The 25,223-nt window shown below is 34.2% G+C and overlaps 1 protein-coding gene and 1 long non-coding RNA gene across 6 annotated transcripts in view; both read left to right on the forward strand.

Moving 5' to 3' along the window:
- The window catches only part of LOC123554456 (A disintegrin and metalloproteinase with thrombospondin motifs 18-like), a 120,002-nt gene that overhangs the window by 47,108 nt on the left and 47,671 nt on the right, over positions 1-25,223 (forward strand). For 3 of the 5 annotated variants that reach the window (XM_045344620.2, XM_045344624.2, XM_045344622.2), the window contains exons 2-6: positions 9,893-9,962; positions 11,597-11,663; positions 20,861-21,119; positions 21,741-21,882; positions 22,235-22,389. In XM_045344620.2, coding sequence (XP_045200555.2) covers positions 9,893-9,962; positions 11,597-11,663; positions 20,861-21,119; positions 21,741-21,882; positions 22,235-22,389 — 693 coding nt within the window. Of the gene's footprint in view, positions 1-4,661; positions 4,815-5,475; positions 6,073-9,892; positions 9,963-11,596; positions 11,664-20,860; positions 21,120-21,740; positions 21,883-22,234; positions 22,390-25,223 lie in introns of those variants that run through there. The other 2 variants (XM_045344623.2, XM_045344621.2) reach the window with 2 other exon arrangements.
- On the forward strand, positions 12,898-14,151 carry LOC128558516 (uncharacterized). The gene is made up of 4 exons (XR_008371683.1): positions 12,898-12,989; positions 13,213-13,281; positions 13,602-13,667; positions 13,880-14,151. It is a non-coding gene; the product is annotated as an uncharacterized LOC128558516 (long non-coding RNA).

Here is a 25,223-nt window from a genome sequence, read left to right on the forward strand (position 1 = left end):
AAATGCAAATGGGTTTTACGGCTGAATTGTTATGGTTTGACTTTTACATACATAGTTAAAAGTCAATCTTTGATAAGATCACACTGAAATACAGAGAGGAATCCTATTTTACACTGCAGCAAAAAATATTCATCGACTGAAACACTTTGACATGTCATAAAACTTGTGATGTTTAAACATTTGTTACAAGACTTTAATAAAATAGATATATTGATATTTCCATGAAAATAATGGCAGGTTCATCATTGTATTGTTTATTGTTTCTTCTATGAGGATAAAACTAAAATCATTCTACGTGATAAACAAATCGCCTTGGTTGAAATACTTAATTAATATGCCTTTAATTTTGGCCGGAGTACATGCCCGGTATGTCCCTTCACATCACGCCTTATTTAACCCTTACCCTGCTAAATTTCTATAATGAACGTGTCCATCTTTCGATTTGGACAGTACCATTAACTGTTAAAGGGGTGCTTACCAAAAGGATACTGACTGAAAGGCGAACAGTGCAGATCTTGATCAGACTGCACAGATGTGCATGCTGATCAAGATCTGCACTGGTCGCAAAGGCAGAATCAATTGTGTTAAGCATGATAAAGGTTAAAGTTTGCTTGAAGTTAGAATGATTGAATTTTGTACCCAACTTTATAATATTGTATCTTTATCACAAATCAAAACAGAAAGTTACAAAAAATGTGCGTATGCGATTTATATAAATTTGCAACAAATAGCTATGCAAGCTATAGTTTTTACGGTGGTATGTTTAGGACATGCAATTATTTTTTTTAGGATTAAATTATTTTGAGCGATCAACATCTTATCTCGTGAGCACGACATCTTATCTTGAGCGATCAACATCTTATTTCGAGCGATCAACATGTTATCTTGAGCGATCAACATCTTATCTTGAGCGATCAACATAATATCTTGAGCGATCAACATCTTATCTCGTGCGCACGACATCTTATCTTGAGCGATCAACATCTTATCTCGAGCGATCAACATATTATCTTGAGCGATCAACATCTTATCTCGAGCGATCAACATATTATCTTGAGCGAACAACATCTTATCTCGTGCGCACGACATCTTATCTCGAGCGATCAACATCTTATCTCGAGCGATCAACATATTATCTTGAGCGATCAACATATTATCTTGAGCGATCAACATATTAACTCGAGCGATCAACATCTTATCTCGTGCGCACGACATATTATCTTGAGCGATCAACATCTTATTTCGTGCGCACGACATATTATCTTGGGGGATCAACATCTTATCTCGAGCGATCAACATAGTATCTTGAGCGATCAAAATATTATCTCGAGCGATCAACATCTTATCTCGAGCGATCAACATATTATCTTGAGCGATCAACATCTTATCTCGTGCGCACGACATCTTATCTTGAGTCATCAACATCTTATCTCGAGCGATTAACATATTATCTTGAGCGATCAACATATCATCTCGAGCGATCAACATCTTATTTCGAGCGATCAACCTATTATCTTGAGCGATCAACATATTATCTCGAGCGATCAACATCTTTTCTCGGTCATCTTATCAGTATCTATTAAGGACCTCTGTGTGAATTCAGATCATTAGTAAAAACATACGGCTGCCACCGTTTTTGTTTTTGTTTAGATTATACTTATAACCGTTTCACATGTTTGCAGGGTTAGACATTTAAATACTTAAACTGATAAAAAAGGCAGCAAAATATAAGTGATGATGCAAAGAAATAAATTTAAGTCCTTGACAAAAAATAGTCTGTAGGCTTCGCATGCTATGGAAATCCTGGAGAGACAATTGATTTCCGTACTTCCCACTTCTGACTTCTAACTTTTGCACTTCTCACTTCTAACTTCTTGACTTCCTACTTCTAACTTCCACACTTCTGACTTTTAACTTCCGCACTTCTGACTTCCAGCTTCCCGACTTTCGACTTCTGATTCCCAACTTCCACACTTCTTACTTCCGACTTCTTGACTTCTTACTTCCTTCTTCTAACTTCCGCACTTTTGACTTCTAACTTCCACACTTCTGACTTCCAACTTCCACACTTCTGACTTCCGACTTCCAACTTCCACACTTCTGACTTCCGACTTCCAAAAAAGGAAAGTTGGCAGTCAGAAGTGCGGAAGTTTGAAGTCGGAAGTCAGGAAGTTAGAAGTCAGAAGTGTGGAAGTTAGAAGTCAGAAGTGCGATAGTTAGAAGGTGAAAGTAAGAAGTCAAGAAGTCGGAAGTAAGAAGTGTGAGAGTTGGAAATCAGAAGTCGAAAGGCAGGAAGTTAGAAGTCAGAAGTGCGAAAGTTAGAAGTCAGAAGTGCGATAGTTAGAAGGTGAATGTAAGAAGTCAGAAGTGCGGAAGTTAGAAGAGGGAAGTAAGAAGTCAAAAAATCGGAAGTAAGAAGTGTGGAAGTTGGAAATCAGAAGTCGAAAGTCTGGAAGTTAGAAGTGCGGAAGTTAGAAGTCAGAAGTGCGGGAGCTAGAAGAAGGAAGTAAGAAGTCAAGAAGTCGTAAGTAAGAAGTGTGAAAGTTGGAAATCAGAAGTCGAAAGTCAGGAAGTTGGAAGTCAGAAGTGTGGAAGTTAGAAGTCAGAAGTGCGGAAGTTAGAAGTAGGAAGTAGGAAGTCAAGAAATTGGAAGTGAGAAGTGCAAAAGTTAGAAGTCAGAAGTGGGAAAGTACGGAAATCAATTGTCCCTCCAGGGTTTCCATACTTCGCCCCATATATTAAACGATTTTCCTTGTTTTCCCTCAATTCATACATGCAACTTTTCTGCGCGAATTAATCAGTCGAACTGAAATTTGTTACTGTTCTAACATGCAGTATGCATCATTGGTTATGTTAATTTGATTTTGAAGATAGGATGACCAATTATATGCATTGCTTTCCCAATTGATGTGATAAACTTGTACATGTTCTTGTGGGAAGTTTTAATAACAGCGGAATAGGCGGGACCCTGATTAAAAACTTATCCGTATGATTTACTGATGACCTAAATGCACACACAAAGGGCCTTAATATATATAAATAAGATGTCGTGCGCACAAGATAAGATGTTGATCGCTCAAGATAATATGTTGATCGCTCGAGATAAGATGTTGATCGCTCGAGATAATATGTTGATCGCTCGAGATCGCTCGAGATAATATGTTGATCGCTCGAGATCGCTCGAGATAATATGTTGATCGCTCAAGATAATATGCTGATCGCTCGAGATAAGATGTTGATCGCTCAAGATAAGATGTCGTGCGCACGAAATAAGATGTTGATCGCTCAAGATAATATGTTGATCGCTCGAGATAATATGTTGATCGCTGAAGATAATATGTTGATCGATCGAGATAATATGTTGATCGCTCAAGATAATATGTTGATCGCTCGAGATAAGATGTTGATCGCTCAAGATAATATGTTGATCGCTCGAGATAATATGTTGATCGCTCAAGATAATATGTTGATCGATCGAGATAAAATGTTGATCGATCGAGATAAAATGTTGATCGCTCAAGGTAAGATGTTGATCGCTCAAGATAAGATGTCGTGCGCACGAAATAAGATATTGATCGCTCTAGATAAGATGTTGATCGCTCAAGATAATATGTTGATCGCTCGAGATAAGATGCTGATCGCTCAAGATAAGATGTTGTGCGCACGAGATAATATGTTGATCGCGCGAGATAAGATGTCGTGCGCACGAAATAAGATGTTGATCGCTCAAGATAATATGTTGATCGCTCGAGATAAGATGTTGATCGCTCAAGATAAGATGTTGTTCGCACGAGATAATATGTTGGTCGCTCGAGATAAGATGTCGTGCGCACGAAATAAGATGTTGATCGCTCAATATAAGATGTCGTGCGCACGAGATAATTTAATCTTAAAAAAAATAACATATGTCCTAAACATACCACCGTAAGTTTTGAACAAAGCATTATATAATAATTTGATTGATTTTAAATTGAAATATTACTTACGTTTGACAGAACATATTGAATATTAATTCATTGAAACAGCATGGTCGTTCGTGAAGTTTTGATAGCTGTTTATAGATATTTTCCCCTCGCAGTGCTCCTTTTGAATGTGTACGCATTTCTTCATGCGCTTACTTCTTATTTGAGCTGAACCTGTCCTCCCTCTTCAGTAACAATATGAACCAAAGTCTGTTAAGGAAACAAACAAATCAATTAGGTTGGATGTTACCGGATATTTACATTCAAGAGCTTTTTGTATATGTGAATGTTATTTGCATTGAGAATGTCCTTTGAGAATAATCATAAACCAATGTTAAAGCTGAGTTCTAAAACTTCCTTAAAACCGTATGGCCGAGGGAATAAAACCATTTCAGTAGTTCTTAGGCAGTTTATTACCTTCTGCTTTAGGTCTGGATGTTTTTTTTGTTGTTTTTTTTTTAATTGCGCTGCATGCATTATGTAAAAAAAAAAAGAATCATGTTAAACAAAATTATTTGTTTTTTTACAATGTTTACTGGTAATGTTACGCTATACAGTCCGTTTGTTATTTCGAAACGAATAAATAATGCCATAATATGCGTGATAGTACTATCTGATGTTGATACTTTATATAGATATTTTCAATACGAATGCATTTCTTTTTGTATCCTTTAAACGTAATGGCATGTTCTTCACGCGTCGATTATCTACAAAAGAGGTTAATAAGTAATGTTAATTACTAAATTTAAATTATTTCGCGCAAACAAAGACATCAACACGCATAAATAACGTTGGAGTTTAGTGATAATGAAATTTGCCGTTCTACTTGTGATGTTTTATACATACTTTCAGGTAAAACACATTTTTGTTAGAATTGTTAGAATTATCATTGTAGTCTATTCTGTCTGTATGTACGTTTACCTAGGATCTTAACGGTTGAAGGACATAGGTTCGACTTTTTTTTACTATATCATTTCAGTTGCGCAAAATGCTTTGATGTGTGCTATAAAATGTTAAACCATTTAACCCTTATCCTGCTATAGTTCTATAATGAATTTGTCCATCTTCTAATTTGGACAGTATCATTAACTGTTAAAGGGGTGCTTACCAAAAAGGTACTGGCTGAATAGCGAACAGTGCAGATCATGATCAGACTGCACGGATGTGCAAGCACTGATCGCAAAGGCAGCATCAGTCGTGTTTTGCATGATAAGGGTTAATATTCAGGATAATTATTCTGTATAACTGAGTTAGAAAATTTTGTTTGCAAACTGTCACGTAATCATTGTTAAAAATAAACACTAAATATTATTTCTTTGGTAAATATTTTGAAAGATGAAATATAATAAGTTTCAAGTCTCCCGTGACTTTTTGTAGCGGTTGTGTTGTTTCAAACCAAAGGTGCTTCAAGTGCAAACACACTTCAGTCTACAAGTATAAAGATGTGTTTGCATACAGTTCAGTTACAAAATGAAAAACAAATTAGCTTTCGTGAATTAAGTGGATGACAAGTACGTAACAGTAAAAGTAGCGGACTTATAAGTAGAATAGAACAAAATAGAAACATGTTTTATTAATATTTTATGCTTGTTAGATAAAATGATAGTTCTTTAAAGAGGAGGAGTGGCTTATGTCAAAGACGAATCTTTGTGATTGGATTAAAAGTGAAAGTCTATTTAGGTTTATCGTGTGACAGTCGAGATAAATTGTAATGACATTACGAAAATAGGTTTACAATTTCATTTTGAGGCATCGTTTCGCTCAAAAGATGTTATTTGATTTTGATATAAACCGTAGAATTTGTAACCTCTGTATCATATTGCTTTTTATTTAAATTTTGATATATCGCTTTTCTATAAAACACAGATATCATTGTACTTGCAAACAGTGTGACATTCACTTGCGATGTATCAATGATGATTCACTGTGTTCAAGTGTAAATTTAATTTCATTAAATAGTACTGTAATAAAATAAAGATTGGTTCGTATAGTAAACAAAAACACACAGGAACCCCCGGATAGTCAAAGGGAATATTAGATTAAGGAGATGGGATGCTTGAATAAGTTACACTGTTACACAAGTGTTGTTTTGTGCTATATTGTCTTACAGGTAAAATATCTAGTTTTACTTTTGTTTCATGTAATAGCTGTACAATAACACTTGCACTTGATTATTTCTTCGAATAATATGCTGTCTGCATATTGGTAGTTACTTCTTGGTTTATTTTGTTTACAGGTGTACTGTATATAAATTATATATAAGTGTATATTATAATTATGATATTACTCTTTAAAATTTTGTGACAAATCTCAATTTTTGGTATTTTAGTGGATCTGATAACTGTTATTACAATTACTTCTAAAATGTCTAAGAGTTATAGCTTGTATACAGTTTGATAAGCATAATGTAGAATCATTTCCCAAATAAAATGGCATAGCCTTGGTTTAGTGCTGTATTCCAGAAATGTTACTATATGTAAAAGTGCATCCAGTAATCGATACAAAACGAAAAATGAGTATCAAAATGACATAAAAGTATATTTCTTATTAAAGCGTGACTGTTATTATGAGTTTTTATCATTAACTTTCAACAATTAAATATCACTATATTCTGTAAACTAAATTCAAAAATTATAATTAATCACAAATAGTTATTCATGTGGGTCATTCGATAAAAAGAACAGTTAATTGGCTCGGTTAGATGAATTCAGTGTCTTATTTGTTTCAAGACAGGATTTTGTGAAATGGCACAGCCGTGAATATACGAGTTACCAAAACCTGTTGCTATTTCTAGTTTATTGTTCAATTCAATCTATTTATTTTCACAAAATCTAATAGTGACGTAAGATTTAAACAATTTGTTACTAATTAATAGCTCTTGTTCGGTTTAACGCCGCATCGACACAAATATAGTATGTCATATGGTTAGTAACTACTTATTACGGAATCCTGTTGGGGCCATTTATAATGTCGCCGTCGCGTTTGTGGGGTCGACACACGACAACGCGACATTGTCGTTTGGGATTGTCGCCGTCGTTTGCGATTGTCGGGTGTCACTTTGTAATGTCGCTATGTCACTTCGCGTTGTCGTGTGTCGACCCAACAAACGCGACGGCGACATTATAAATGGCCCCAACATGATTCCGTACCGTAACTTATAGACTGATATGTCGTGCTGGAATAAAAGATATAACTGTTTTTTTTTTTAAATTAGTTATTCACAATTGATGGTAAATGAAAGCAAAATTTGTCTCAAGAAGTGTTCTTATATGAATTACCTTTGACCTATTTGAACGGTTTGATGTCAGAAATTCGCTGAAATACATTCAATAAAATATTTTATACTTATTTTAGCAATTATTTGTACGAGGAGAGACCCATTAGTAACCAATCGAATACATGATCATACGACTAACTTCCACTGAGTTACAGCACCTGTATAGCAATTCAGTCCAGTTGTGCATCTGCACGCAATCGAGCCTACTAATGTTTCGTTATAATGGGCAACCGACACAGTTCTCAAAAAACACCCTTTCCATTTTTCCATTTTAAAACAGGATAAACGTGTAATGCATTTATCATATGTGGGCGGAGAATATGCTATGTATACCAAAAGCTTCTTTGTTATTATTGGTATTTTATTGCCGTGAAACTAGCTTTTAATATTGTACTTGGCCGCCTTGTGACTTTAGGGCTGAAGTATATGTATATAGAATGCATGAAATTGTGTTGCATGTCCGAATAAGAGGAGGGTGGCCTATTGGTGAAGGTGTTGAGCCTCAGGCCTGTGGTTTGATCCCCATTGTGGTTTTGACCACACCTAATATAACACCATTACTAGATTTTCAGGATGCGGACTCGCGAGATTTTGTGTTTAAATATATGAGTCGTGCCATGAGAAAACCAACATTGTGGCTTTGCGACCAGCATGGATTCAGACCAGCCTGCGCATCCGCGCAGTCTGGTCAGGATCCATGCTGTTCGCTATCAAAGTCTAATACAATTAGAGAAACCGTTAGCGGACAGCATGGATCCTGACCAGACTGATCTGTGATCATTTTAACGGTATCGATAAAATCGATGCCAATCATTCCATAACAGAGTTCTGTTGTCAACTACACAGCATGATCGTCAAGGGGTTACTAGAAAACTTATCAATAAAGTAATGTGATGCTGTCTGTAGCAATTCGCGATCAATTGTTTTAATTTACCTACTGTTTATCTACTGATTCGTGTAGTTGTTCTTTCCAATAAGTGGCATGGGGAGATTTCTTCTTAAACACGAGAAAGTATGTTCTGAAGTATGTAAATGTTCGGTATTTCATTATAACGGGTGTAGCGAAATGATAAAAAATTTATTTATTAAATTTGACGATATAGATACTATGTTATTATACGGTTAATCCGCCTAGGTAGCCTAGTGGTAGAGCTTCGAGTGCAAGAGGTTGTGGGTTCGATCGTTGGCCGCGTCGTATCAAAGACGTAAAAATAGTACTAGTAGCTTCCTCGCTTGGCGCTCATCATTAAGAGATAGTGCTAGGACTTGTCAGCCCGGTGTCAGTATTATGTGACTGTGTGGGGTATCATGTCACGTGGCAACGGCGTGATATTCCAGTGAGGCAGCACTATAAAGTTGGGCATTGTGCTCACTGCTACAAGTATACACCGTCGTTTATATGACTGAAAAAATGTTGAAAAAGACGTTAAACCCGAACACACACACAAACGATAAAAACACGCTGATGAAAAAAAAATGATAATACCTGGCATCTATACAGATATCGTTCTATCTTACAATTAGTTCTTAATTATATTTATGGTGTAAATTTCCTTTGATTTTGAAAAACGTCATATAGTCTATTTAACATTTATTCAGCTAGTAGATCGTGAAAATGAAATGAAACCATGACATTAGAAAAAACAGCATGTTAATCCTGAACATATTTAAGTTTCAAAAGTTTAAGTTCAAAAGAATATTATTCACTTTTAGTTGTTAGCATCTAAGAAATATACTCATGGCGTTGATTCGTTCATTCATACTATATTTGTATCATTTACTCTATTGAGCAAAGGTAATGGGAAGAATTTATCAATCGAATAAAAAAAAAGTAAAAAAAAAACTGAAAAAGGCAATTGAAAATTAAAGCGTTTGCATAACTCTTTGTTGAAATAAAAATAATTCAGAAACAGGACTGATTTGTCTGATTCTAATATAATTTTATGTAATTCTCAAGACATGTCCATAATATATCAATGATCTGTCAAAAATAGGAAATCGCGAAAATATGTGACAAATCGTTTAAATATGATGTTAAATGATTTTATCATAACATTTTCTTTGTGTTGATATTCAGTCAATGGTAAAAAAAGGAAAATTCAGTATAACGATATGTGAATTCATTTTATGACACCTTTTAGGTGATACCTTCCCCTTGAATTTGTAGTTCAACTTAGCATGGAAATTACGTGACTGTAATAATTTGAAGCATTATTCCTCCTCCTTCAAATTATGCATATTATTTTGCATAGACAATTATAAGAGTTTATGCATAATGTGCATAAAAAATACTTAAACGAATTAGAAATGTAATATCTTGTTTCTAGCGGAAGGATCTGCAGTGCAGAAATATTTGCTTGCAATGGACACTGCATAAAACTGAAACAAAAGTGGCGATCATCACCGGTTTGCTTGTTGCATTTGTTGACTTTAAAATATTCAGTGATTATGCGAAAATTGCAACGGACAATATGACATCAGTAGCAAAAATTCATCCATTCAATTAGAGTAATTGTTCCAATAAATATTCAATTTCCAATTGTTTCAGATATCACTCAATTCCTGTTCGCGTGCGATCAGGCTTTGCATTAACAAGAGGATACTAAATGCATTAAGTGCACGCGGCTGTTAAATAATTTTGTATATTCTGCAGATTTGTGCAATAGAATCCAGCCATGCAGTAGACTCAGAAGAACATATACGCAGACGGAGTCTTAGGGAAGGTAATTAAAATATTCAAATATCAGACAATACCTTGGGCCCCGTTTCATGAAGCCTACTTAGAACAGTGTTAGAACCTTCCTAAAACCATTAAGAGGTATATTTTAAAATTCCATACTAAGGAGAAAACTAATGAATTTTGTGCAAAATGACCCTGGGCATTTACATACGAATCATACCGTTTTCATTTTCAGCTTAGTTCTATATATATCAATAATTGTTGGGTTCGTTATCGACCCTCCACGTAAAAATGTTTGGTACAATTATGGTAAATTTTGAAATGTGGTTGGGGTTTGGGAGGCGGAGTTGCGAGGCGTTAGCCATGACAAATGTCTCTTGTATATTAGTAGCATAATAGATAAATACATTATTCCTGATAGGATAGAATCAGTCTAAAATGAAAATTGTTACATTTGCTGGTTCTTTGGAAGATAACTCATTATCATTGTAATAGAATCCGCGTACTGAGCCGGTATGCTAGGAGGGCATAAGGGGTACCAAATGTATTTCACTTTTCACTGACACAATCAAATCAGGTTTGCTATTATTTTGCTTGTCTGCATCCTGTGATTCCAAACGATTATGAACTACCTCAACAACAATTTTAAGTGCCGTGGGCGACCGCAAAAGTCTGCATGTACTTGAATCCAATGTTATTTTGGATGATGGAGTGTAGTTGTGAGCTGAATTAAATTCGTTTAAGCGGGTTCTAGGGGCGTGAGGAAAGTTACACATTTCATTACTTCCCATGAATGGCTTCAGGCAAACCGTGTCTGCCATTATTTTTCATGGTATTATTTTGTGCTTCCAAAGGATCTGCTTATTTATATTATTAGTCATAATGATACTGTGTAAACGGTCCGAAGAATTGAAATATATCGTTCAAACTGTCTTAACAACGAATTGATGCTCAATTTATTATTTTACCAATCTTAACCTGTTCTGGATAAAACTACAGTCGTTTTTATAGATTACAAACACCATGAATATAAGTATTGTTAAATAAAACCTTTCATGCTATACTAACTGTTTAGCACATCTGTAAATTAGATTGTATAGTAAATCTTATTGTACAGGTAATCAAATTTCCCAAGAAATAAAACTAAATTGTTTTTATTTATTCCGCATCAAGTAGCATTGTTTACATGAAATTCTATTCGTTAAGGGACTTTTAATTTGGAGGTGATCCTAAGAAATCGTGCCTCAAGGTGAAAATTAACGCCTACTCAAAACTTTTTCTCTCATATTTCCAGCGTTTATCCTTTCGCCGCTGCAAACTGATAACACTTTATAATTCACATATAAGCCGCGCCATGAGAAAACCAACATAGTGGCTTTGCGACCAGCATGGATCCAGACCAGCCTGCGCATCCGCGCAGTCTGTTCAGGATCCAATCTGTTCGCTAACAGTATCTCTAATTCCAATAGGCTTTGAAAGCGAACAGTATGGATCCTGACCAGACTGCGCGGATGCGCAGGCTGGTCTGGATCCATGCTGGTCGCAAAGCCACTATGTTGGTTTTCTCATGGCGCGGCTCATATGTTATATGATTCAGAAAACTGTCCTAAATGAGACGTACTTTCCCGTTGCAAAGTAATCGTGTACGCCCATATAAAGTTCTACGTTCTTTTGCAGATGGATATAACCATGTTCAGACAGCCTCGTTAAAGTTTATCTACAAAGATGACGAAGTTTCACACAGGTATCGTTGCATCCGTGAAAGTTGTTTGTATGGTTATCATATATCAAACTTGAAACTAGTTGTCCAATTACTTTAGATTTCATCTAAATCATCACATAAAAAAGTCGATAAAATATTAATTTAATTTCAAGTCGGGTAAATAATTACATTTTCATTTTACTGGTATAGAGCAATGAGATAAATTGAAAAAATAAGTGATATATCACAAACATTGATTTGTCGTTGAATAAAATTATTTTTTTGAAGGAATTATATCACGAGGCGCTGTCCGAGTGATACAACTATACGCATATGAAAGGCAAAAAAAATGATTTTATTCATATCACATGTATTTTGATTCTAACAAGTTATCAAGAATTATTACATGTATTATGTATTAATCAATTATTTGCCGGTTTTGTGTGTGTGTTTGTTTTCCAGCGCGCCGCTATGACGTCATAATTGTGACGTACAGTTCAAAAGTGTTGCATGATTACATATGATATAGGCAAAGCTGTCTGGGAGAAATGGTCAAACAAATTCCTTCACAAGAGTATTTATTATAAAAACGAAGATAAATACAAGTGTGATAACATACTAAAAGTCCTCAACAAAATCCCTAGGCGTTACTTGAAAAAAGACGTATTTAATCTGCAAAGTACTGTACACAATGTTATGTCTCGAACGTCCTGCCATACTCCGCAGTAAAGTTCACGGTTAGGAAATATAACGCTATACCGTGTAAATAATATGTCTCGGAATCGGACAATAACTGAAAAAACAATTTAAATCATTGGCAATCATCGAACATTCTGCATGTGGTAAGTTTGTTTATGATAATATTTCTTGGGAAAATCCATAAATATGTCTTCAGTACGGAAATAAATGAAAATCATGAAAAGTTTATGCTTGTTGCGGTCTAGCAGACGACGCAATGTGAAATGCGGTTTATGCACCTAAAAAACATTATTTGCGACTGAAATGGGAAAAGTATTGAAATTATATATATTTGATATGCTTACAAAGGTAGCATGTAGAAAAAAAATGAAAAAACCCGAAGTATAGGAAGTCCCTCTTTCCGAATTTTTAAAACTATGGAACGCCATCGCTGACATAAATTTTATAAACTATATAATATCAATTTTTATTTCTTTTTTTAAATAGTCATGTACTTGTAACCAGGATTAAAACAAGTTCAATTCCTTAGTATATTTATGTTCCTGATGTCACTGAGAATTTGTTTACTAGTTGGATCCTATAATAAACTTACAACTTATTCATTATTACAGTTGCTGCACAAGAATTCCACACCTGTTGTGTAATATGATCTGAAGTTCAAGTAATGAGGTAGCTACTTACATAGTTATTTAATCTCATTGTCTTTGAATGGATTTTTATATGATAATAACATTTTCTTTGCTATATAGCATAATAGATATATTTGTAAACAAACTTGAAAATAGAATTTCTTAGCATATTTATCTTCTTGATGTCCCTGATTTTTTGTTCATTATTTATTTATATTCATTTGGATCCTGTATTAAACTTATTACTTATTTTATTATTACAGTTGCTGCAGAAGAATTCAACACCTGTTGTGTATTATGGTATTGGTATTTAGCTGAAGTTAGGTCATGAGGTAAATACTTAAGTTATTAGTTATTTGTGACTGAAATGGTAAATTAGTGAATTTGTATATATTTGATATGCTTTCAGGAGTATCATGTAGGGAAATATGGGGGAAAAGCAATAAAGAAAGTCTCTCTTTTTTATTATTTAACTATGGAACGCCATCGTGGACATAAATTTTATGCATAAAATAATGTCCATTTTTATTATTTTTTTTAAATAGTCCTGTACTTGTAACCATTACACTTCCTTAGCATATCTATGTTCCTGATGTCACTGAGAATTTTGTTTACTAGTTGGGTCCTATAATAAACTTGTAACTTATTTCAGTATTACAGTTGCTGCAGAAGAATTCCACACCTGTTGTGTATTATGATCTGAAGTTCAAGTCATGAGGTAGTTACTTACATAGTTATTTAATCTTATTGTCTTTGAATGGATGTTTGTATGATAATGTTATTTTCTTGGCTATTAAGCATATAAAATATATTTGTAAACAGACCTAAATACAATTTCTTAGCATATTTATCTTCTTGATGTCCCTTATTTTTTGGTTCATTATTTATTTATATTCTTTTTAAACTTATTACTCTTTTTAATTATTACAGTTGCTGCAGAAGAATTCAACACCTGTTGTGAATAATGATATTGGTATTCAACTGAAGTTCAGATCATGAGGTAATTACTTAAAAGTTATTAGTTATTTAATTTCATCATCTTTGAATGGATTTTTGTATGATAATAACATTTTCTTGGCTCTTAAATGTACATAGAGATTGTTCAATGATCTTTTGAATTTCAAGTAACTTTTTCGTATTATAGTATAGATTATTGATACATTTGTATTTCTATTCCAATTGCAGTACTTCTGATGAAAACACTTGCGTTTTATGGGGCGTTAGAGACGACAACCCCACTTCAGTTCTTGGCGACAGGGGATGCCAGAGCATCATAGCAGCCAGCAAGAATAAGGGTTAGTGCTTCTTAAAAGCAAGTATTTAAAGGGTCTTGTGTTGTAGGCTCTCCTGATCTATATATATCAGTTTAATATTTCGTACTATAGTGTCATCTAGTATAACATTATCTAGGTAGCACAATAACATTGCCATTTTCTTAAATTGTTTCTTCCAAAACTTGTAAAATCGTTTCTTTATACTTACTAAAGCTGAAATGAATTCATTCAGTATTGTCTATGATTAAACTATTGTCACACACGCGCACACATGCATGCACATGCGTGTATTATCCAAAATATATTTCTTCAGCAACATCAAATATGTAAGAAACATGAAATTCTAAAATGAAAGCATAAATAAAGATTAATGTAAGGTTTATTAGTTATAAGTAAAGTAAATTTGTATGAATTACAGGTCGAACGTTGGTCGTCTCACCTGGACAGCAAGTTCACAAGGAATGCAGGAGGATTTACTGCCACCCCAATCAGAATCGTCTCAATAGCAGCAGCAAAGAAAATTTATATACAAGTCCAAGTACTAGACAGTCATTAGAATTATCATTTGACTTTCAAACGAAGTGTTTTTTCTGTGGAACAAATGCAACACATAAACAACATAAACGTAAACGAGGTAGAGATGTTCACCCTGTTTTAACATTAGAGTTTCAAAAGTCTATTAAAGATGTTTGTTTAGAAAGAAATGATGATTGGGGTGATATAGTATTAGGCCGATTAGAATGTGTTTGTGATCTTCCTGCTGCTGAAGCTAGATATCACCAGTCTTGTTGTTCTAATTTTAGGTCTGGATATAAAATTCCAAAATGTTTTCAGTCACCAGTGACAGATGATGGAGCAGCATATGAGACGGACCAGTGCAGCAAGACAAAGAAAGGCAGACCTGCTTGCGTTTGTGCTGACAATGCCTTCAAAACTGTTTTGGAAGAATTTGAGGAAACTGAAATTGGGTTTACCACAATCAGCGACTTGGTACAAAAAATGGCATCCATTTGTGGTGAAGATAACTCGTACAGCACAACATATATGAAAAGAAGAATGCTAGAGCATTATGGTAATAGTATTATAATTACAGAATTGAATGGAAAATCCAATGTTGTTACTTTCAGAAGTAGAGCCCATGCTATTTTACATAACTATTATCACAGACAAAATAAAAATGACAGTGAAAGTGAGAAACTGGCAATCATAAAGACAGCAGGAAAACTGATTCTGAATGACATCAAAGATATGGAGGAAAATACAGAGATATACCCATCTGCAAATGATATGTCAACTGAAGGCAACAGAAAATATGTACCTCCTAGTCTAGTAACATTATTACAGCAACTCATTGACCAAAAGGACCCAGAGAGAATTATCACAGCTATTAGCCAAGCAATTGTCCAAGCAGCGATTCCTAGAAGTATAATATGTCCTCTCCAGCTTGGATTAGGTGTTCAGTTACATCACCAGTTTGGATCAAGAATTCTCATAGAGACCCTAAACAGTCTAGGCTTCTGCTCTTCTTACCAAGAAGTACAAAAATACGAGAAATGTGCAGCATATACTCAAGGCAATGCAGTTGACAGGAACAATGTTGAACAGTATGTACAATTTGTTGCTGACAATATAGATCACAACACTGCGACGATTGACGGCCATAACACATTCCATGGAATGGGCATAATTGCAACATTTACACCAAAGGACAACAAAAGACGAGTTGTGCCCAGGATACAAGTAACAAATGAAGAGCTTGTCAAAATTGGGAAAATCAATATAAAATATTATAAACAAAATGACAATGTCCTTGAAAATGTCATATTTGAGAAGTTGTTGGATATAGATTGTGAGGATCCTATACCTGGAAACTTCGAGTTTATTGTTAAAATTACACGCCCACTAAGACCAATGACACCAAGCTGGTCTGGAATCATGCAAACTGTTCAGAAGGGTGAACATCCAGGAGAGTCCAAAGTCCAGTTCCTTCCCATGATAGACATGAACCCAAGTGATATGTCTGCATATATTCCACCTTGACATACGTTGCACAGCAAGCCCGTTTGATGAACATTGACCCTGTCATAACATTTGACCAACCACTGTATTGGAAGGCCATGACTATCATAACAAACGAACCAGATTCTAGTGAGCTGAAGAGAGCTGTAATCAGACTTGGTGCCTTTCATATGGAAATGAGTTTCTTGGGGTGTATAGGGAAGATTATGGAAAATAGCGGTCTTTCAGAACTACTAAGCACTGTATATGCTCCAAACACTGTTTGCCATATGCTAAGTGGAAAGGCGGTTCAGAGGGCAATTAGAGGTCATTTCTTGGCCAGTGATGCACTTGACCAGCTCATTATGGAGAAGACATTTCCTGAGTTAATGGAAACGCAGTATACAGATGAGAATAACAATAATGCTGAAAAGGGAGAAGCAATGATGAAGCCTACTCACCTGAACAGAGAAAATTAGTCACAATTTTTGAAAGTGTACTCGAGCAGAAAATTGATCAACGGCTACTAGTAACTGAAGACAATGTAAATCTTAAAGAAATGGTTGACAAAGTTGAAAGTACTAAGCATACATTGAAAAATTCTAGAACTGCAAAATTATGGCTACAATACTTAGAAATGATCAACCTACTGAAACAGTTTATCGCAGCTGAAAGGATTGGGAATTGGCGATGTCACCTCAAGAGTTTGAAAAACATGCTTCCTTTTTTTGCAGCTGCAGGACATAATCTGTACACGAAATCAAGCTACATGTACCGTCAGCAAATGAACTGTCTTCATATAACACATCCTGAAGTTTGCCAAGCATTTGAAAAGGGATTGCATGTGGTCCGAAGGTCAAACAGAATGTGGGGTGGTCTTTCTACCGATCTGGTTATTGAACAAGTACTTATGCGCAGTGTCAAGTCTGTAGGTGGACTGACAAGAGGCAGGGGATTGTCAGAGTTACAACGAACGCAGTGGATTTTGTCTATGCCAGCCTGTGCAGAAATAAATTTTGCAATGCAAGAATATACTAACAAGAAATACAATACAAGTGATCAGCACAAGGATATTGCAAAATCTCGAATCGACAGGGATGAGAAAGATCGGCAAGTGTTTTTAGAGTTTCTTCGGGAGCGAAACCCATTTTCAGATGAAGCAAACCTGAGAAATATTGAAACGGGAAGTTTAGCAGACGTAAATGTAAACGCGGACTCGGCAAGAAATGTAGGTGAGAAAATACTGAAGAACATGGAAGGGAAAAAGGTTCTTGAACATTCGTTTAAACGTACCGATCAAGCTGTTACATTGGGTCCAAAACAAATATCAAAGTTGGTGGAGAAGAGTTCCATGTAGACCCTCAGCTACTGTTCCAAAGAATTATGGCAGTTGCGGACAGCTATACTGATGATCCTGAGGAGATATTTAAGCATGAGTTGTCAGCAAATCCATCAGCACTTTTTGACAATTCAGGATTAATGAGAGAAGCACAGAAGCCTCAAATCGCTAACACTATATGGGACTTGGGACAATGTGATGCAACATATATACCACCCATGACCGTGTGTCATATTGTTTTGGATGGCGGATCTCTACTTCAACGAATCCCTTGGGAATATGGATCCTCGTTTGGAGCAATATGTAGTAATTATTGCAGATTTGTCGAAACAAACTATAAAAATGCACATATTGTATTTGACGGGTATGAAAATGGGCCTTCTACAAAAGACACAACACACGAACGAAGGACGAAAGGCAGAATAGGAGCAAAAATATCCTTCAGCGAGAGTTACACTTGTAAAACCAAAAAGGAATCGATCTTGACAAATAAAGAAAACAAACAGAACTTCATCAAGATGTTAGGAGAAAAATTATTACATACCAATTGTAACGTCCACTATGCGGCAGACGATGCTGATCTCTTGATAGTGAAAACAGCAGTGGAATTATCAGATGAAAAACCGACGGTGGTTATTGGTGAGGATACAGACCTTTTAGTTTTACTGTGTCATCATGCGGAAGAAGGCAGGGAAAAGATATTTTTTAAGTCTGACTCTGGTTCAAAGAAAAAGAAAATTTGGGATATTTCTAAGACAAAGAATGTACTAACTGAAGGCATATGCAGTGTTTTACCTGTTGTCCACGCATTCTGCGGTTGTGACACTACATCGAGGATATACGGAATAGGAAAAGGAATTGCTCTAAAAAAGCCATGGTCGACACAGATTTCCATGCAAATGCAAAGATTTTTCTGAAAGAGTCCACTCACGAAGAGGTCGAAAGAGCAGGAGAGCAAATGATGTGTACGTTGTTCAATGGCAAGAAAATTGAAGGTTTAGATAGGCTAAGATACAGAAAGTTTTTTCAGCGTGTCAGTACAGGCACAACAGTTGTACAAGTACAGAGTTTACCACCAACTTCTCGATCGGCCAAATATCACAGCTACAGGGTGTACCTACAAGTTCAGACATGGCTTGAAAGAATACTACAACCACGGGAATGGGGCTGGTATGAAAAAGATGGCAGGCTTACCCCACTGAAATGTGATTTACCTGCTGCGCCAGAGAGACTTTTGAAAATCATAAGATGCAACTGCAAACAAAATTGCGACTCTCGAAGATGCACTTGCCGTAAGCATGGTCTGCCTTGTTCTACTGCCTGTGGGGAATGCAATGGAATCGGTTGTAGCAATGTTCAATCAGTAGAAGATGAACTGGAAAATTAAATAATGTGCATGAAGGGATACTGAAGCTTAATGATAATATTTGCTTGCCCCTCAGTCTCAAATGTTTCTTTGTTGATACTTGTCAACATGAAAAGTACTTGTCAGTATAACATTCTCTGCAAATGTATCTACTAAGCCTGTTGTATACTTCATTACATTTGAAGGCAGACTATTTTGTATCATAGTTATTTAAAAACGTAGTATTAGAAATGAGTTATAATTATTACCATATAATTTATATTACTATGTTTCAGTTGGTCAGTACATGCTTATTGCTTTTTAAAATACTCTGCTAATCAAAGTATTTTGTCATAGCGCTATAGATTATTAACAAACGATTATGTTGTAGTCACACGGAAGAGCTAATTTCACCGATGTATATAAGTTTCTAAGATCTCACAATTTATTATACAGTGATATTGTACATATAATGAGAATAACAGTAGAAATTTGATAACAGTGCAAACATATTATTGTTACTACAGCCGAACATGTTCTGTAAAAACCACAAATAGGAAGAACAAAAACTTACCTTTGTTGACTGGTGGTCTCAATTAACAGGTGAAATATCCATTAATAATGGTCTCATGGTAATAAAAACTGGTGCCGTTTGGCATTGCATCAGTGTTTTTGTTAAGGTGGTCTTATCTACAGGTGGTCTTCAACATAGGTTTGACTGTATATGGATTCTAGATATTACATGATATGTACCTATGTATTAAAGTGGGTGGGGTACAGATCAGGACTTCAATCACATGCTATTATGAATTTAGCATGTATTGTATGTATCAATTTTGCAAACAATATGTATTTTGACATAACTGTTTTATTGTTTTACTATTATATTCAAGATAGATATCTCTAATAGGGCTGAAGTGTATGTTTAATTAAATTTGATGAAGTGATTGTAAATATGAACACATATATGAATAAATCTATTATTGCACTGAATGTGTTTGAAAAAAAACATATTGTTAAAATACTAATACCAGAAAAATGTAATACATGTAATGTGCAGCATTTTATTTATATACATTTTCCAGTAAGTAATTGCTTGTTACTTATAAACAAAAGTTCTGCTTTATAATGTGCCATCTCGATATTTACTGAGGTTGTTAGTTTAAGTGATACTTTACACAGATAAATATATTTATAAGATCTCATAATTCTTTGTAAAATAAAATTGTATATAATAAGAATAAATGTAACACTGTAAAAATAATGCTATATACACATCATTGTTACTAAATGGAAACTACCTGTTAATTCATATGATTATCTTTATAATGTAGTGGGTGGGGTACAGTTCGGGTCTTTATACACATAAAATGTGATTATTTACATGTTTAGTATGTATTCGAAGCAACAAATATTTGTTTTAATAAAACTGTTTCATTTTTTCTATCAGTATTCAAGATGTCCATGTTTTAGAGTTGAAACAAATAATACAATCTATCTTCTTGACTTCCGTGAAGAAAAAAATCGAGGGACTTGCAGAAAAATAGTAGGGTATAAAAGACATATATTTTTTCATGATTGGACACAAATATTTCTGAGGACTTTTGTAAATTGTTAGTGCAGATATTATAGTGTATGAAAATTAAAATATTTCTTGTGAAGGAATTTGTTTGAGGTTACCCATCTATTTAGGCTATAATGCCTTGACTAATATAGTTTCAGTCTTCTTTGTTCATTATAATACAGGAATTGGTCAGCAGTATTATTTGGTGATACGTAGCCACAAAAAAATTGTTAGTAAATTCATTCTGAATTGAACACTTAAGAATTCAAAAATGAAACAGGACTTTCGCAAGGATTTTAATCAGTCGGGCCCATCCTCTCTCAAAAAGAAAACGGGAAATGTTTCTGGACAAAGTGTCAGTATTTTCAAAGTTTATTCGCCCCTATTTCAGTTTTACTAGCAGTCAATTTGCACGAGACGCTGACCACCAAGGAGAGCCGATAGAATTGCACATCGAAGGGGATGATATACGATTTGAAATAATACTCCACCGTACGAAACCAGATTTTAGCAAGGACGCTCGAGTTGTTGTTATCTCCGATGGCAACGAACAAATTTCAGAAAATATTCAGCCAAGAGACTGCCTAATGTCAGGTAGTCTGAAGAGAAACCCAGACAACACTGCAGTCATATCAATATGTGACGGACTGGTAAATTATTTATAAATTCATATCCTACACGACAAACTCGCAGAACAAACAATTAACAGTTTACAGGATATAATGTTAACACAGAGACAAAGATAAATTCTTTGTGGTTTGTAAGGAGATTATATTTCAGTTTTGTTAACAAATTTTGCTTTTACACTCTGTATAGTTTCAATACTAGTATGAACATTTGACAAAAGCAAACTTTGGTTTTGTATGAAAATGAAACCAAATTGTCATATCTTTATGCAGAATAAGGTGAACGGTTGAATAAAGAATAGGCCTACTTACAAAATAAGCTGGTTTAGTATGTCCTTCTCTGACAGTAACAATAGAAATAGTGTATTGATACTTTACAAAATGGGGTTCTCAAACAGTTATAACACGTGAAGTTTGATGATAGTAAAAACAGAAGATTTTATGTTTGTTCTCATACGAAGAAAATAATTGAAATATGAGTGATTCACGAACATGCCTTTCCTAATATCAGGAAACAAATGTTACAAAACATAACTGGTCAACTTCCGTCTGTACCAAGTGTATCAATTAACCAAAAGGCAAGACCCTAGTTAGTTAAATCAAAAAATATTTTATTTTCTTAACATGTATTTATAAATATTACAGAAAGGAGAATTTACAAACGGCTCGTATACTTATTTAATTGAAACTGTACAAGAAGGTGGCAAAGAGACAGTTCTTCTGGCAAGAAAAGACAACAATGTTTTGCAAGAAACTAATCAGCCATCGTCTGATGATATACCGAGTTGTAAGTATATTAAAATGTTTTCAATTTCCCATTTACAGACGGAGGAGTACTATATAAATAAAGCTGTTCCTTTTATAGACCGATTTTTATATAGTTCAAAGTATTTTTGGTAGGAGATAATTGTATGAAAACAAAAGAGGTTTTTTTCTACTTGAAATTAAGTTGATAGTTTAAACAAGTATTTGTACCAAGAGTGATCAATTTTTGAGCATTTACGTATCATACGTTACGACCTTTAACATGAATTAGTCAAGCATATTTTTTTATAAAACAAGTACAAACTGGTACTTACTGTAATAAAGGGTTCTGTTTCTCCATTAAGTTTTTTAATTTATGTACACTTTCCTTCTAGCAAACATTGGAGAGAGACAGAAGAGAGCAGCTATTGCTAGTCTGAATATAGAGACAGTTTTGATAGTGGATGAAGAATACGTTCAAAATATACGAGATGCTGGCCATACGACAAATCAGTCAATCGTGGATCTTATGAAATTGAAATGGACAGGGGTAATGCGGGAAATGGTTGAAAATAGTATACACTAAAACTATGTAAAATGTCCAGGATATAGTATAAACTTAAACTTTGTAAAACTTGCTTGATATTACATGCAATAAGACTATTTTAAATGCATAGGATACAGTATACACTCAAACTATGTAAAATGTGCGGGATGTTGCATGCAATAAGACTATGTAAAATGACCAGGATATAGTATACACTTAAACTATGCAAAATGTCCAGGATAAAGTATACTTAAACTATGTAAAATTTGCGGGATATTGCATGCAATAAAACTATGTAAAATGTCGAGGATATAGTATATACGTATACTATGTAAAATGTCCAGTATACAGTATACACTAAAACTAAGTAAATTGTTCAGGATAAACTATACACTACAATTATGTAAAAACGCCAAGAATATACTATACACTCAAACTACGTAAACTTCTGGGATATTGCATGCAGTAAAACTATGTAAAATATCCAGGATATAGTATACACTAAAACTATATGCAAATATGTCAGGAAATAGTATACTCTGTAACAATGTAAAGTACCCAGGATGTAGAATACACTAAAGCTATGTTTAAAAGGTCAAGGATATAGTATACACTAAACATTTGTAAAACAAATATAGTTTCCTCTAAAGTTGTCTCAAAATGTCAAGAACATTATATCCTAAACATGGTCTAAATTACAATTTACGTATTTGATACCTTCATTGTATATATATATATATATATATATACACAAAAAGTTACGTTGAAAACGATGAAAAATAAATATATTTAAAATAGCAAGTCACTGCACTAATTGACGTTAGCAATGAACTATGTAACTTGATAGTTAATAAAGTTTATCGCATTTTTTTTTACATTTTTACATCTAATATTAAAACTGATAAAAAGTAATGAAGCCCATTATTCAGCATAAATTCAGTTGCAATTACGTTTATAGTTTCTTGAAACGTTTTCGTTCAAACTTCAAAAGAAATTTAGATAGCTTTTAAATCACTGTTAAATTAAAATTTCCATTTTTTTTTATGTGTTTATATTTTTATGTGTTTGTTTTGCCTGTGTTATCTATTTCTTTTACTATTTCTGTATATTTTGTGTGCATACTGTACATTCCCTACGAACCCATCCATACACACATATTTTGTTTTTTGATTTGCTTTAAACCTTATCCTACTAAATTTCAATAATGAACTTGTCCATCTTTCAATTTGGACAGTACCGTTAACTGTTAAAAGGGGTGCATACCAAAATGACACTGACTGAACAGCCGAACAGTGCAGATCATGATCAGACTGCACGGATGTGCTGGCTGATCATGATCTACACTGGTCGCAAAGGCAGATTTAGTCGTGTCCAGCATGATAAGGGTTAATGAGATACTCGGGTATTTTTTCAAGACAGATCCATTACTTGTTTGTACTGAATTACTCAGCCAGTAAAGGAATGGGAATGATGGTGTTTTATTGAATTAAATCTTGCCATGATAGTTACTGTAGGACTGTATGTATTATGAAAGACTTGTTATGTCCAGAATAAAATATATAATGTTTAAAAAGATAAGCGAAATACGACATTTCATAGCAATTTTCATGTTTTCGTAACCTGGCATAACTAGGTCAGATTAGCAAAAAAAAAAATGAAACTAGCGTAACTTATATACTCAACATAAGAAATAATCCATGCTTTTTATTTAAGCATCAGTAAGATGTAAGACACATCGATTTCACAATAAGCAAAAGGATTTCAATTTTTTGTCACTATTCCGCATTTTGTTCATTTAAGAGGAGTGTGTCATTCCTCTTAGATCTTTGTCTTCGGTTTCTTTTTCATATTAACTTTAACAGACTTAGACTGCTCTCATTGTTGACTGGTATTTATTTCAATATAATCTGTGAAGCCCCTTTGGAAAGATAGAACGTAACCAAGACTATGATTGAGAGATATTGAAATGTGTGACACCTACACACCCACACAGCATTTTGCACAAAGATATTTTACGGGTCACCATTTTCTTATCTAAATGCCTCTGTACTTGAACGTTTTCTTTAAAGGAGTTAATGTAACCATCAAGACAGAACAATGTCTTAGACGTGCAAACAGAACGTTGTGTACTTTCTAAAATGAGCATGCCTCACATTTGTCAAAATTGTAATGCATGTTCATTTTACCATGTTGCAGGTTCATTTAACAAACTAGTAGTAGTTTTCAATTTAAAATTAGTGATGGAAATATGGGCCTAGTCAGGAAAATGGAATATGAACCATTTATATTATCCATTTACATTAGCTGAATGTATATTCTATAATTTAATATTTATCACTTATTTAAATATAAATTGTGCACGTTTTTAAATCACTTTTGTTAATATTCTAATTATATCTGGGTCGTGTTAGAAACACTCCGTTTTGATATCAGTCTGTGACAGCTACTTAGTTTTTTATCAGTATCTAATGAAATAGTTTTGTTTTAGCAGGATTTGTCTAACCATACTTGTAACTCAATTAAATCTGCAAATAGTTTATTCTCAACTTTTATAGGTAATTCAAAGGCGTTTATAGCTTTCTCATTTTGTTAGGAAAATATCACTACTATCGTGTGACAGTTGCAGTTTAGTGTCAATATTTATTGAAATGATTTGTTATCCAGACCAGAGACACTGTAAACAGTTTGAAGTGTAATCTGTAATTGCACACTTCTCATGTTTTATAGGATGAGAGACTACGTCACAAATTGCAAACAAGGAAAATTATTTTGTAAGAAGAAACTGTTTAAAATGTAATAATTGCTCCTTCTTGTGATCTTTTATTAACACAGCATTG

Source organism: Mercenaria mercenaria, chromosome 7, assembly GCF_021730395.1.
Source record: "Mercenaria mercenaria strain notata chromosome 7, MADL_Memer_1, whole genome shotgun sequence".
Taxonomy (NCBI): Eukaryota; Metazoa; Mollusca; class Bivalvia; order Venerida; family Veneridae; genus Mercenaria; species Mercenaria mercenaria.